General features: G+C 34.0%; 1 protein-coding gene across 1 annotated transcript in view; it reads left to right on the top strand.

The window, feature by feature from the left end:
- The first annotated feature begins 915 nt into the window (after positions 1-915).
- LOC124355974 (nucleolar protein 14 homolog) overlaps positions 916-15,005 on the top strand; it is a 28,277-nt gene continuing 14,187 nt past the window's right edge. The window contains exons 1-5 of the mRNA XM_046807123.1: positions 916-1,259; positions 5,136-5,285; positions 7,343-7,478; positions 8,282-8,574; positions 9,201-9,349. Coding sequence (XP_046663079.1) covers positions 1,086-1,259; positions 5,136-5,285; positions 7,343-7,478; positions 8,282-8,574; positions 9,201-9,349 — 902 coding nt within the window. The 5' untranslated portion in view covers positions 916-1,085. The remainder of the gene's footprint in view (positions 1,260-5,135; positions 5,286-7,342; positions 7,479-8,281; positions 8,575-9,200; positions 9,350-15,005) is intronic.

Genomic DNA, 15,005 nt, shown 5'->3' with positions numbered 1-15,005 from the left:
AAGAGATCAAGCCTTACGTTTTTGAGAAAGAGTTTAGCAAATCGGGCGTGTTTGAATATCCCGCTTCACCGAAGAATTGTATGCTGTTTTATAGAACTCTGTAGATATGTAAGCTTTTAGTACCTATTTATGAATACTCCTCTTAGTCAATTGTAAATGCCGATATATAGAAGTGATAAATCTGACATAATTTTCTAGACTGGACTTAAATGCATATCATTCGGCATCATTAAAATACCATTTAACCCAAGGATGTAACCTAAAAACGGAATATTTATTCATATCGATATAAAGCCAAGTCAATACTCATATTAAAGACAACTTTAACAATATTACAATAGTGTGCAAAATACATTGCTTAGGATCACTAAAAAAAATCAATCAAAAATTCAATCAAATTTACAAGTAGAGCCGACTTAAAGAGAATAGCAAACTATATTTGTATTAATAAATAAGATAATTATTAACAACAAAGTAACGGTGATACATAATACAACAGTAACAACAAGAAATATGAGTAAAAATAACAACATGTGCTCTTCTTATACCTACGGGACAAAATTGTTTTATGAATACGAAGCATATTTTTCATGGACGCCAATAGCATTTTAACCGAACAACTTTACTTCTAACCAACGTAGTGTTTTAAAACCCAACGAGGACACAAAAACCTAGTTCAGACCTTAACTTGTTAACTTGAGGCCTTTAACATTGCACTATCGATGGCATGGTGCTAATTTGAATGAATTACGACATAAACTTTACACATAACATAATATTTTCTCTTTGCCAACTGCTCTACAGAATATATTACATATAGTATTGAGAGACTAAGTATACTCCTAGAATTTCTTACACCGATAAGGTTTTTTTACTCTATGGTTTTGGGTTCTGGTAAGGTCAACACACATGCTTTCAGTTTGTTTGCAATTCTGAATTCTTATTCTGTTGAGGTTAGGTTATGTTGTGTTAGGTTAGGAGTATTTGGTCTGTGTATATGTTTCAGGCTGTGTTAATTTTTATGAAACATTAGAAAGTACTAGATTTGACCCTATTTTTCTAACGAAAGTGTGACAGTTTTAAATATGAAAACTAAGTCTAAAGTTAAATTTCAAAATAAAATGAAAGGTCAGAATGTTCCCAAAAAACTTAATCCATTTGAAGTTCATGTAAATCGTTCTAAACATCAAGTACTTGGAAGAAAACTTAAAAGTGACCATGGTATGCCTGGAATTTCTAAGAACAAAGCAATACAAAAGGTAAGTCTAATTAACCATAGATTGCTAAGGCTCCAAAAACTTATATTACAAGGTTTCATGTGGGTGACTGCTACATACGTTTTAAAATAATTGCTTTTAACAAAAATGAGCTTAATTATTTACAAAACTTTGAAAAATAATACTAGACACATAGTTTTATTGCTTAAAAAAAAACTAAAAGAGTCAACTCCTCCTTTGGTAGAGTTATCATAACGGGTAGGGTACGATAAGCGGACCCGGTTTTTATATGGAAATTGGCAAACGATATTACTTAATCATAATCATCCATATAATCAATCTATACTGATTGATTATTTTGAAATATTAACTTAAATAATCTATATCAACAGCTGTAAACACTAAAATAATACACATAGGATATTTCATTTTTACATAAGTAACTTAATTCTGATTATTAAAAATGGCAGTCAATTTTAGAAAACTACGATGTTACTTTTTCGTGGCTTTAACATGTTGGACTCATACCAAAAAACCCATTAGCCTATGTGAAATTTGTGGGAAAGAAACAACTGTAACTGTGAGAGGAATAAATATGGTCGTCTTCAATTTTCCTAATTTTGGTTATAATAATTTGTTTGATCACTGTAAATATTAAATTCATATTTTAATTTAAAACATATGATTGTTACTGAGGACTATAGGTACGTTTATATCGATTGATAGTCTAGAATTTGAGATGCGAATATTAGGTATCGATGACTATATTCTTTTATATAAAAAACCGGGTCCGCTTATTGTACCCTACCCATTATAACACTCCATTATTGCTGGTTTGTTGGTGATTCTGGTTAATACTGGATTGATAATACTTCATGGCAGAACAAAAAAGCACTAATACACAATTGGAAACATGTAGTATAATTTAAAAAGAAAACTGTATTGTTTCGTAACTTTGACGATTTAATTAAAACACACGAAGTATTGTTCTTCACAAAAACCTTAATTGAAAAAATAAGGATTCCTCAGCAGGACTTCCTAATATAAACATAAAACTTGCATACATGGTCAGGGTTCGTTGGAGAATGCACTAAAACAACAGTGGTAGTGCTTATACCCTCCACTCAAGCATCCGGATCAGGGTTTACTAAGTTGGCACTGACAGAGACGTAATAAAGACAAACTATTGCTGCTGTTCACACAAACTGCTGTTTTGCATTGTAGTCAAGATGATGTCTTACCAATCCAGGTTTAAAGGTTAGAATATTTTTGAAAATGATTTTAGGTCCTATGTAAGGCGTGTCCTGAGCTAGTAGTCTGTGTCCTGTGGTTTTAAAGATCCCATCAATTTTTTACATTATTATTATTTTGTTCTCACTCGATTTTACTCAATTGTGAAGAAGACTCGAATAGACTTTAGTGTAAGCGGCTTACACTTGTTATTCGGTTGTTTTTATCAAATGTTTTGGTTGTTTTTGTTAACATTAAAATAAATTTAGTATTAAAATTTAAATAAAATATGATTTTAACTTATTAATAAATTATAATTACGTTTAACGTAATTGTGAGCTTAACGGCCGGAGTGGCAAAAGACAAGTTTCGTGTTCTTATCTATTGCTATCATCATTCTGAGCAAAGCAATATAAGGTTTTCATGGGGTGCAAATGACAAATAAGAAAGCTATAGAACATTAATAGTGAAACTACTTTTCTCGTGTGGAGTAACATTTTTATGGTCACAATTGTTCTAAGTATCACGTCTTGTTACAATCGTGAGTCAACCTCATATTGGTTGCTACTGATGTCAGCCGTTATGCCATCTTTGGATATGTAAAATAGCAATAATAATGAAATCAGGGGAATTTGACATTTTTATTCATTTAGACGTCCTAAAAATAAGGTCACATCAGCCTGACACAAGTGCCTTTGGTCATCAGCACGGCCTTTGATGCTGCCCCGCACTGATGGCAACATACGAAAAACATCCCTCGAGGCAGTACCTATCATTAAAAGATCAAATTCTAGATGGTCTGATCATGAATGCCTCCAGCCATTACTGGTAGTTAGGAAACGCAACTTGACAAAACAAACAAATAGTGTAAATTCATCTAACCATAACTCCTATTATCTTATAAGAAAAATAGTTCCACTGTTAATGTTCTAAAATTCATTAGGCCCTATGTATAATTTTCATCCTCCAAAATCTTAACGTATATGGTTTTTTCAGGAGGGCGATTGCAATAGGTTAATGTGAATCTCGTTACAGGTGTAAATTGAATTAAATTTAAAAATAATGGAAACAGATTTAACTAAACTTTCTACAAATGAATAAATGATGTAAAAAATAAACACAAGTTTAATAGCCTAAATAAACAAAACTAACATAACTATTACTTCGTAATTTTTGTATGTATGTACTATCTACTTAAATTCCATGTGGTAACTTTTGATCACATAAAAATAAATGTTTTTGATTTAAAAATAACTATTCTCACGCTGAAGAAACACAATGACCAATTAAAAATGAATAAATTGCTTCCCACCATAACTACATAATGTGCATAATCTGTTCAATACAAATACTTGTTTCTTTAGACAGTTTATAATTTAATATTCATATGTGGCGTAATAAACTAAATTAAAATTTATCAACTTCTAAAATTAATTTTTGGTGATTTTTAACTATAAGGGATTTTAGAGTACAAAAATGTTTGAAGTAACCATTTATCTCTTTCCCAACATAGGGATTTGTAAAACTCAAAACATGTAATAAATTCATCAATTGTGTTGTAGCCTACTTTAACAATACCTAACCACTGATGAGGCAAAATCACAAAACCAATTTTAAACCCTAACTATTCAAAAATGAAACTAAATAAAATTGTTGCTAGAATGACCAGAAATAAGTTGTCTTTGTATGTGGTTTTTATCTCATCAATTTTTTTTCATAAATGTAAGTTTGATACACTTCCATGAGAGTTACATTTAAAAGTGTTAGATTATCCCCTAATCCTTAGTTGTTTCTTAAAGAAAATTACTTTTAATTAAGATATGATGGCTGAAATTTAGTTTTATTATCAGATTTTTTAACACCTTCACTGTGACACGAGTCATGTACCGACTTTAGAACAGCCGGAATAATTCTGAGCTGTATCCACCGCAGTTAAAGTGTGTACCTTTTGTTTCAAGTGTACACGGTATTATTTTTTATCTTTGTGGAATTCAAGGTTGATTAAAACATCATTTTTACTAGCAAAATATTAAAAAATTGTTTTATAGATAAATTTTAAATGGATATAATAATAGCCGGGTAGAGTATGATAAGTAGGCCCGGTTTTTATATTTAAAATATCGAATGATATTTAATTATTATACTCATCAATATAATCAGCCAATAGTAACTAGTTTGAAAAATAACTATTTCATCTGTACATACATTTTCATACTCTAAACACAATTTGTTCTCTAAATAACTTCTATTAATTAGAAAAAAATAGTTAAGTTTAGACTAAACAAAATAACACTAAGAGATTATTTACTATGTCTTTCTCAGTTTTAAGATGTTTGTTTTCTTTTTACGTTTCCTTTACTATTTAAATGTCATTTTTCCTATCTGCTGTCTTAATTTTATCGTTTGATTAATGGTTATGGTTCCTTTGTTATTCATGACATTACGTAATTGTTTAAGCTATTTATATTAATTTGGAACATGTGACTTTAATTTAGTATTTTACATATGTTGATATCGAATGATAGTTCTGTTATTCGATACCTAAGGTATTGATTGTAATAAGCGATGTGAAAACTGGTCCAAATCGTACTCTGCCCTAATAACCTAATATTTGTCATGTAATCAAAATTATATTGTTACAATGTCATGCATGTTATAAATGGTTCCTGATTTCATATTTGATTTCAGAGAAAGAAGACATTACTCCAGGAATACAAAATGAAAGACAAGTTCAATCAATTTATTGATCAGAGAATCGGAAGCAACAACAAGGGTATGACAGAGGATGATCGGATCATGGCCCGATTTGCTGCTGAAAGGATGAAAATGTTTAATAAGGTAAAGTAAATAACGTAAGATTAATTAATATTCATTACATTAGATGCCATGTGTATATGTGGTGACTCACTATTTGCCAAACTGTGGGTTTAGCCAGAATAATATTATAATTTGAGTGTTATACAGGTAAGACTTATGTAGGTAAAAAGCATTTTTTTTAGATTTTTTTACTCCACACACATATATATATATATATATATATATATATATGTGCATTATTTACATATATATGTAGCCTATTGTGTAGTTATTGTATTCTAATCTGCCTATTTTTAATCCATCTCAGATCCTTTTAACAGTTGTTCAAGGTAGAATATGTACAACCTTGAAATCTCAAAAACAGTTACGAACTTAAAAACTTCTACAGAACAGTCATTTTTACACTAGAGAGGTTAGAAAATTGTTATATGTGATCTCATCAAATATTGTGTGAAAGGGAAACATAGGAGATTACGTCATAACATTGAACACTCAAATGAGAAATGTGGTTGACCCACAATCAAGCAGGCTATTCAATTCTTTATGTGTCACGGAACAACGTATGGTAGGGTACCATGACTAAGAATTTACAGCAAGCTTGGGTTTAGTGGGTATTCTGTCATTTTGGCTGTGAAAACGCGTTCTCACTAAGTAAAAAAATAATCTCACAAAACTGAAATCATATTCACTGTTGCATCAGCAACTAAACTACAGCGTGTTCTTGTTCACCAGAAGATAGTTATTAGAATGCGGACAGAACTAAACAACAATCACAATAGTAGACAAAAATTAAATGAGCTGATATCCCAACAGCTTGCGTGTATAATTTAGAAGTGACGACTTTTGCTTGTGGCCTGCTAAAGTACCAATGTATCATCTCACCATCTTTGGAGAGAAGCCTATATTTTTTCACTTAGGACAAGAAGCTAAGAAACCTCTCATTGCAAATCCTTCAACAATTTTCGCTCTTGCTTCTGGAGTGAAAGGATATTCAGGATGGGATTGGATGCCCTTCTGTCGAGATCCCATGATGAGGGATAGTGGGTACTACATCTGTCATATCAACTTGGAAGAAAGAGAGGCAGCTCTGTACCAACCTCTCCACTTAAAGTGGGCAAGGCACAGCACTCCCTCATGTTCAGGCTACCCACAGCCTTTAACACTAAGGGAACTTTACCCAATGCAACAGATATCCCTTACTGTAGACTAAATCTATTGAGTCTTTTTAGATAGGAACTAGATTCCTGCACTTGCTCCCAGATGAAGCCAAAGGCTTCCTGGTCCTCGCTTAGTTGCAGGGCTGCTGGAAGAGGCATTCTATTCCTGACGAGTTTTTGAACTGGAAAGGTTCACTAGTGGGCTAGTAATAATGAAATTACACTTTCATTTATATATTAACGGTTCTTTGGTATTAGGAGACCACTATTTTTGAAAGAGTCTTTCTTATGGGGACTTTTATAAAACAACATTACTAAAAAGAGCACACGTTTTTTACTTACTCTGAAAATTACATGCCATTATGACGATCAGTTCTTGTTTTCTACCTGCCAAAAGGAAGCAATGTCAGCGATAAGGAGACCACTCTGTCCCTATCCATTATTTCTTAGTAGGCTATATTAGGAGGTTTAGATTAGATTATCATAATTATGTTACTAGTAGTACCTAAGTTTAAGATAACCTCTATGAACATTGACGTGATCGGAGCTTGAATTTGGGTACTATCTGAAAGATGTTTTTCTTTTGGGAGGAAGAAAACAAGACCTCATCATCATAATGACATGTAATTTTCTCAGTAAGTCAAATAAAGTCTGTTCTTTCTAATAATGTTGTTTTGTTTTTAGGTCTCCGGTGGGAAATTTTTTTTTTTACGATAGGAAAATGCATTATGCACCGTCAGGGACAGGTGTTCGCCCTGGTGTGTGGGACTCTCACCCACTAAAAACCTACCGGTCCAGTGTCCGAAATGCCGGTGGGAAGAATAGTGTCCCCGGATAATACCAAAGTACCATTTTGTATTATGCATATGCATTCATACAATAATTTTACTGATTAATAAACTAGTTCTTTCTTTTTTTCAGAAAATGAAGTTCAATCTATCTGATCCAGAAGTGTTGACACATCGAGGACAAACGTTAAGTGAAATTGAGAGGTTTGATGACATCAGAAGTGATGATGATGACGACGACGATCGAGGAAAAAGTGGTGCATTGAAAGGTAATTCTTAAATTGTACAGATAATGAGACAATCATGTAATATAGGCTACCTATTTCTGGGGAAAGCGGAATTTATATTGACTTTACGAAGCTTCAGCCAGAATCGTGTATTAATTATTAGATAACACGATATATATTTTATGGCCACCACGCTTAAAAGGTTTTAGTTAATTTCCAGATCCTTATTGTAGTCTTAAAATAGATAGGATAGATTTTCTAATATTGCCTCGTAAATTATAAAATTTAGTCAATTTCTCTTAATGAAACGTTAAGCAAGTTTATTTTTAAATATGAGTATAACACAACAAATATAAAATTTTATTATCACCATGATGAATTACTAATTGCAGATTAAATCACAACAGTATAAAATAAAAATAAGAATAACAGCTTGGGAGTGCTAGTGTCCGAGGAGCAGTCTCAGACGAGTTGGAAACAGCACAGTTTCAAATCCTGTCTGTGACAGTAGCTCCTTTTATAAGTACCATCAACCTTGTGTTGTATTGACTGTCCCCCTTATTCTATGTGATAAGATACTCACAAAGATCAGTTACCTATGAAAACAGGTAGAATTATATGGATGTTAAAATATATTTAAATGACAGGTAAAGTAGTATCATTTCAGTATGTTCATATTTACATGTGCATATAACTACAATATAGCAAAACACTAATTTAGTTGTAAACAAAATATGTATTTCCTGTTTTAAAATACATTAAATTGTTGATATTTCTTAAAATCTTTCACTACTAATTTCAACAGGTACCCAAAACATATGTTTAACCAATAATTTCTGTTTCAGGAAAGTTTGTAGGGGAAGCGCATTTTGGTGGTGGGCTGTTGACAAAAGGTAAACAAGATCGAGGCTCACTTATAGACGAGTTAATAAATGAATCCAAGAAACGAAAGGCGGAAAGACAAAGAAACAAGGAAGAGACTCTAGAGGCTACAGAGCAGTTGGACGAGGATTGGAAGACTCTCGCGATGATGGTCACCTCAAAAGCAGATACAGCATCTGAAGATGCCAGCAATGCCCAGAAAAAAGATGAATATGATATTGTAATGCGGCGTTTAAAATTCGAACCTCAAGCTCAGGTAAATTCAACTTGTAAACATTTTAAGAGATCAAGTCCCCAGTCGGATCTTTTTATGTGTCAGAGTTCAGGCACTATATGAAATCAAAGACTGAATTCTCTCCGGTCTTTGTGACTTTGAATTTATGGCTAAAAGAGATTGAAGTTCTTGCTAAATTGCTCATTCTTCTCTATAAAACAACAACTTTTGACAAATAATTCAGGCTAATGTTACTACCCAACGTAGCTAAAACACCCTATTTGAAGTACTCCATGCAAGTATTTTATTGAATTGGAGGGATATTTTCTTCAACACATGTCTGTGGTGAAGATATCTTGGACGCATTAGTAGCAAAAATATATGGGAATTGTGTAGTGAATGAGTGGAAACTATTGTTCCTTAATGTAGAAAATTAAAATTTCTAAAAGTAAAACTTGATGTATAAGGAAATTAAGTTATTTTTTTGTAATAGTAGCTATTAATATGTTAAGTGTGTATCGTAATTTTCACATTTACTTAAAGTTTTATTTGTTTTGAGCTGAAATTTAAGAACTTAGTTCATTAAAATTTCCCTTTGAAAATAAAATATTTTTATTTGTTACTTCAACATTTTTCACACTTATTTTATATCCAGTTATTGATTTTAGGCCACTCAAAGGCTTAAGACAGATGAGGAAATAGCCAAAGAAGATAAAGAGCAGCTTGAAAAGCTGGAAAAAGAGAGGTTAAAACAGCTGAGAGAAATGGAAGCCAACAAATACGGCAATCATCGCAGTGCTGATGATCTAGATGATGGGTACGTATTCCAGTGTGCTTTTTTGTAATTTCATATTTTAAAATGTAACTTGTATTTTTTTAGTTCTAAAAAATATTACAAACAACTAGACTTGATTAATGATGCCATTGGATTCTTTCATACTGTTTTATTGCTTTTGATTGAATAATTATGTGATGATGTATCATTAGTTGATGGGTTCTTCCAGCAATAACAGGGTCCCCACCCGACCGTGAAAACCGTGAAACCCGGGAATAAGCCGTGAATTTCGTTCACCGTGAAAAAACCTTAAATAAGCCGTGAATTTTGTTTACATACCGTGAAAATCTCTACAACTTTTTGAATAAATAAAATCAACACGGGTCGTCGTCAGACGATCATATGGGAAAGTTGACCTTCGCTATTGCAAAGTAAAAAGTAGCACGCAATGTAGGGGATAGACCACGAAGTTTGACAGGTGCTGCTATCTGAGCGATTTTTACTGATAATATGGTTTATAAACAAATGAGGAAAAGGAAGGGTCCGGTGGGAGATGACGCTTCCGGCTCAAATCACGTGAGGCCTGTCTTTGTCCTGTCGCCAGGTTCCGGGCCTTGGCTACGCTACGCGGCTGTAAACAAGGCATTCTCTGATTGAACGCGAGATTAATAACACAATTTAATTACTTGATAGATTGTCGTTTAATGTAAACACTTTTTCGTATTGGAGTTTTATTGTATCAGATATAGTCTATTATTGTTTTCATAAAATAAAAAAAGTATACAAATCCTTAATCTAATGTAAAGGAATTTAAATTACATTTTAACTTAATTTCATTCTATTAAATCCCTTATTTTATTTAAATATTAATGAGAAAAATGCTATTCAGTACGATATCTATATCGTTTGTGTGTAATGACTGTTAACACAATGTAATAATTATAAAAAAATTTAATTTATGGTGGACAATACATTGAATTAATTTAGGGTCTTGCGTAAATAAATAGTATAATAATGTGACGGAGCAGAACCTACACGGACACATATCAATTAACGCAGCGAGACCATAACTTTATAGGCCTATATAACTGTTTTAATTACCAGTAAGGTCGTTTGAGAAAACAATTTTATTTTTTCATCTCTTTAGATATTAAACGGTAGTGATATGCGTTTTCCTTATCAATAATATTTTTTATGATTCCTAAGCTGCATGGATTATTACGGAGTGTACACGGTTTAAATCTTTTATGGTGAATGTGTGTTTAAATTGTATAATGTAATTAGTAAAATATTACAAAATGAAACGTCATGTTATAAAAACGTTAGAAAAAAAAACCATTGCATTTTTTCTAACCAGGAAACAACAAACGTCAAGTAAACTTTGTAGTGTTAAGCTTTATTACTACAAAACTACAAATCGAGGAAGTCGTCCAAGTATAATTTTGTCGGGTTCCATACGACTACGTTAACGCTATTAATAATTTCATGCAGATGAAAAATATATCGTACAAGGTTCATTTATTGTAATGTGGTGCAGCGATGTTATGGTAAAAATAACCTTTTGTTGTCTACTGTCAATGAGAGTGGAAGGGGAGGGGTATATCGTGTACTCCCACTCCCCCATCCTCGGGACAACAGCTGGTTTCATGTCTCAGCATGAAAGATTTGTTTCCCCAGCTCGGCACTCCAATCTTATTCTTATTTTGAGAATTGACATAAAGATTTAAAGCTTTTCATTCAACTCATTCTGACACTTTCTCACGGAAATTCTTCTGTTGAAAGAGGCTTCTCTGTCAACAAAACAGTGTATAGTTGAAAACTTGAAGGAGGAGAGTTTAGTCGCGTTGAGAAAGTTTGTGACGGCGTATCAGCAGCAGGAGGATTGGAGGCAATGGGAAATCACTAATGAATTAGTTCATGCTGCCAAAAATTCCCACGCCCACTACTCGGAGCACTTGGCAAAACAACGAGAAGAAAATTAAAGACAAAATTAATTCTGAGAAAGAGAGGAAGCAAGCTGCAATAGAAAAAAAAGAATTGGAAGCACAAAAATTCCAGGTTTTGTCCGACGCCAGGAAAAGGGGCAGCTGAGTTAGACGATAAGATACAGGAACTTAGCAAAAAGTGCAAATCGTAATTCACCTTTATTCTAGACATTTTTATCAATTTCTTTATTTATGTGTACAAATATAATTTTTTTTGTATAAACTGGTACCAAATAACTTTTCTTATAACAAGTTGTATATAAATTTTATACATTTAACGTTTATATGTTATTTTAATTTCGATAAAATTGCCTTTTCTTATGTACTAATTAAAATGTGAACCTGTGATTATGTGAAAATTTTCCTGTGGAAGAAATTGATCGAAATAATAATAATAATGTGATAAACAAGAAAATAATTTAATAATCAAGCAAGTGTACTTCCATGGACTCAAACGAGTTAGCCTTAGCCAACGTACGAATCCTGTCACCCTGCATCTTGTCTAACCTGTGTCAACCAAAGTTCTCTTCAGATTTCAACAAACTTGTAAGTTAAAGAAAAATTATGAGCTATGTGCATGCTAATTATATTGAAATTTGTCTTTGTCATTGCTTTGATGACTGTTATGATGATGTTTTGTAAAAATAATATGCCTTGTTATATTCATTATGTAGCAAATCGCACATAAAATCGGGCGCTCGCCGCTCATTGCTTGCGTCGTAACCGAAGCCTATTGTTATTTCGTTTCTTTTAGACGTTCCGTCAATTCCTGCACGACCAATGACATCGTTAGTCAAATGGGAAGAAGTTTTTATATTGTATTTTACCGCTCTGCCCGCGTCTGTAGTGTTTACGTCTCAACTTCGCCCCTCTCCAACACGATTTTGTTTGTACCGGTAACGTTGTTTATGAGAAAACTTTCCGACCTTGAATTTTTAATTTTTTTTAAAACCGTGAAAAACCGTGAATTAGCCGTGAATTTGAGTATTTAGATTGAGTGGGAACCCTGAATAAAGAAATCCATTTACAGTAAAAGCTCGCTAATTCGGCACTTTCGGGGATCGAAGTGTTCCGGATTATTGAAAATTCCGGATTACCGAGCGTCATATGAAAATGCCGGAAAAATTCCGGTTTTAGCCGCTAAAATCGTATCACACTAAAGTAAAAGGAGTGAAATCAAGTGATATTAACTCAGAAAAAGCTGAAAACCCAGCCAAAATACAATCACTCTTTAAAAATAGTGGCTGGGTTTTCAGTCCCAAAGAGATAATGTGCAGTAGCTTGATTTTACTTTTTTCTACTTTAGCGATGATAGCGGGCTAAAAATCTTCGTCTAAGTTTCAGAGCGTGGCTTTAAAAAAATCACTCTTTACGTATTGTACTTAAATTAAAGAATTACTAAGGAGATAAATAAAATTAAACAAACATTAGTTTGAACACAAAATGAACCTTTTAATGCCTAGAAAACATTTCTAAACTTAGGTTAACTTAGATGTAGGCTAACTAGTGCGTACATTATGTAATAAATATTATGGTAAACATAATTTTTGTGTACAGTATTTTATTTGAAAAAAAGACCTAATGTCTGTTTGTTTTTTTTGTATCATGTTTTTCTTCTTTAAAAAGTTCATTTCTCAGAACATATAAATTTACAAGCTCTGAAGCATTGTAGGAGCTGCTGCGTTCGGCAAATCGTTAATAAACGTGTCGATAGTGGCACTTGCTTCACTCCACGTAGGCACGGGTGTTGGATCATCATCTGATTCGGACTCCAACAGGACGAGGCTCTGACTGAGGTCCCAAGTACACTTTTGATGAGCAGTTCATCCGTAATTTCTTCTTCAACTGGCTCGTTCGCAATCAATGTGTATCCACTCAAGATTTCTTCTTGTGGCAGTTTCCTTATTTCGTCTTGGGAACTGTGGGCCACCAAGTCCAGTATTGCTTCATTGTCGACTGAAACAGCAATGTCCTCTTCTTGGTAGGCAGCTGGCCATAGTTTTCGCCAAGATTTCTGTAGAGTGGTGGGCTTGACCTTTTTCCATGCCAAGGCGATTCCGAAAATTGCATCTTTTATGTTGAATTTTTTCTGAAAATCAACCACCATTACACTCTGAGTTTATCAGGCCTTGAAGAAAGGACGCTCTGTAAAAACATTTAAAGTTCTGAATCACTCCTTGATCCATTGGCTGAATCAAGGACGTGACATTTGCCGGGAGGTATGCAGTAAAAAATATTTCCCGATATCAACTCAGACGCTGCAGGTGTGAGCTCTGCAATTGTCTAGGATGAGCACAACCTTGCTGTCTTCAGGTAAGCCACGGTTTTTCAGATTGTCTTTTACAGATGGGACGAAGTGGTGGAAAAAACCAATTTCTAAATAAATCGGAGTTCATCCACGCATTGGATTTGAGCATCGTATATTACGGGTAGGTGGGTAATGCCTTTCAGAGGTCTTGGCTTTTTTTGCTTTTCCGATGACGAAAGGCGTCAACATGTGGTCCCCTGAGGCATTGCCACAGAGTAAAATTGGTCAAACGGTCTTTGTTTTTTTTAAAGCCTTTGGCACATTTTTCATCCCCTGCTGCCAAAAGTCGAATTAGGCAAACAACGCAAAAGTAGGGCCAGTTTCATCAGCGTTTGTAAATCCGGCATGCTGACAAATCGTAGTCTTCAACTAAATTTTTCAAATTCAGCTTTATATTCTTCAGCCGCATTTTGGTCGGCTGATCGGAGCTCCCAGCTACATCAAGCTTCCGTATTCCGTGTCGATTTTTAAATCGGTGCAGCCAACCATCAGAAAAGGCACATCTCATCTATTTTAATTCCTCACGGAACTGTTTAGCTTTTCCATGATCATGGGCCCAGTCACAGGCTTCCCTTCAGATCGCTTAGCGCTAAACCATTTGAATAAAATTTCGTCAAGGTCGTCAAGTTTAGGTTTTTTTTAAAAGTTTGTCGAGACTGCATGTCTTTTACATTTGTAGTTTGAGACTTAAATTTAAGTAACTTTTCTTTATTCTTCTTGATGTCATACATTGTTGATGAACCAATGTTGAATTCTTCCATTAGCTTCATTCTACTCTCACCTTTTTCTACACGTCTTATAATTTCTAGCTTTTGTTGAATGGTAAGTGTGACATGCTTACGTTTATTTCCAACTTTGCTGGTGGATGAGCCGGGCTTGGAAAACATAGGGCACAACTTTGAGAAAGTTAAAACACAATATGAACGAGCACAACACTCACGGACTGCACTCGAGTACGAACTGACAGTGACTGAGACTGAGGCAGACGCTAGACGCTAAAACAAACACGTAAGACTGGCCTACATTTTCACAATAGACTGGCCTACTGGCCGACAGTACAACCAATATACTTGCTGCCAATAACTTTCCCTGTGTGTAAATGGAAATTGGTGGAAAGTGACGTATTGTCAAGTACTGGCAGCCAGTAACTTGCTGTTTCTACTTTCCCGTCTATAAGCCACTTAACGGCGGAAACTCGGCAAGTGGCCCTGAAACCCCCTCACACACAGCTGCTGCGTCACATACGATCCCTTCCGACTGAGCACGAACCTTTCCGAGCGCTCTTGCGAAACTGTACGTTTCACAGTGCGGTTAAAATATCTCATTTACGCGATTTTTTTTTAAGACGGTGCCGGATTAATGAAAGTGCCGAACCATTGGATGCCGGATTAAGCGGGCTTTTACT

Source organism: Homalodisca vitripennis, chromosome 2 (assembly GCF_021130785.1).
Source record: "Homalodisca vitripennis isolate AUS2020 chromosome 2, UT_GWSS_2.1, whole genome shotgun sequence".
NCBI classification, from domain to species: Eukaryota; Metazoa; Arthropoda; class Insecta; order Hemiptera; family Cicadellidae; genus Homalodisca; species Homalodisca vitripennis.
This window is presented reverse-complemented; position numbering and strand designations above follow the sequence as displayed.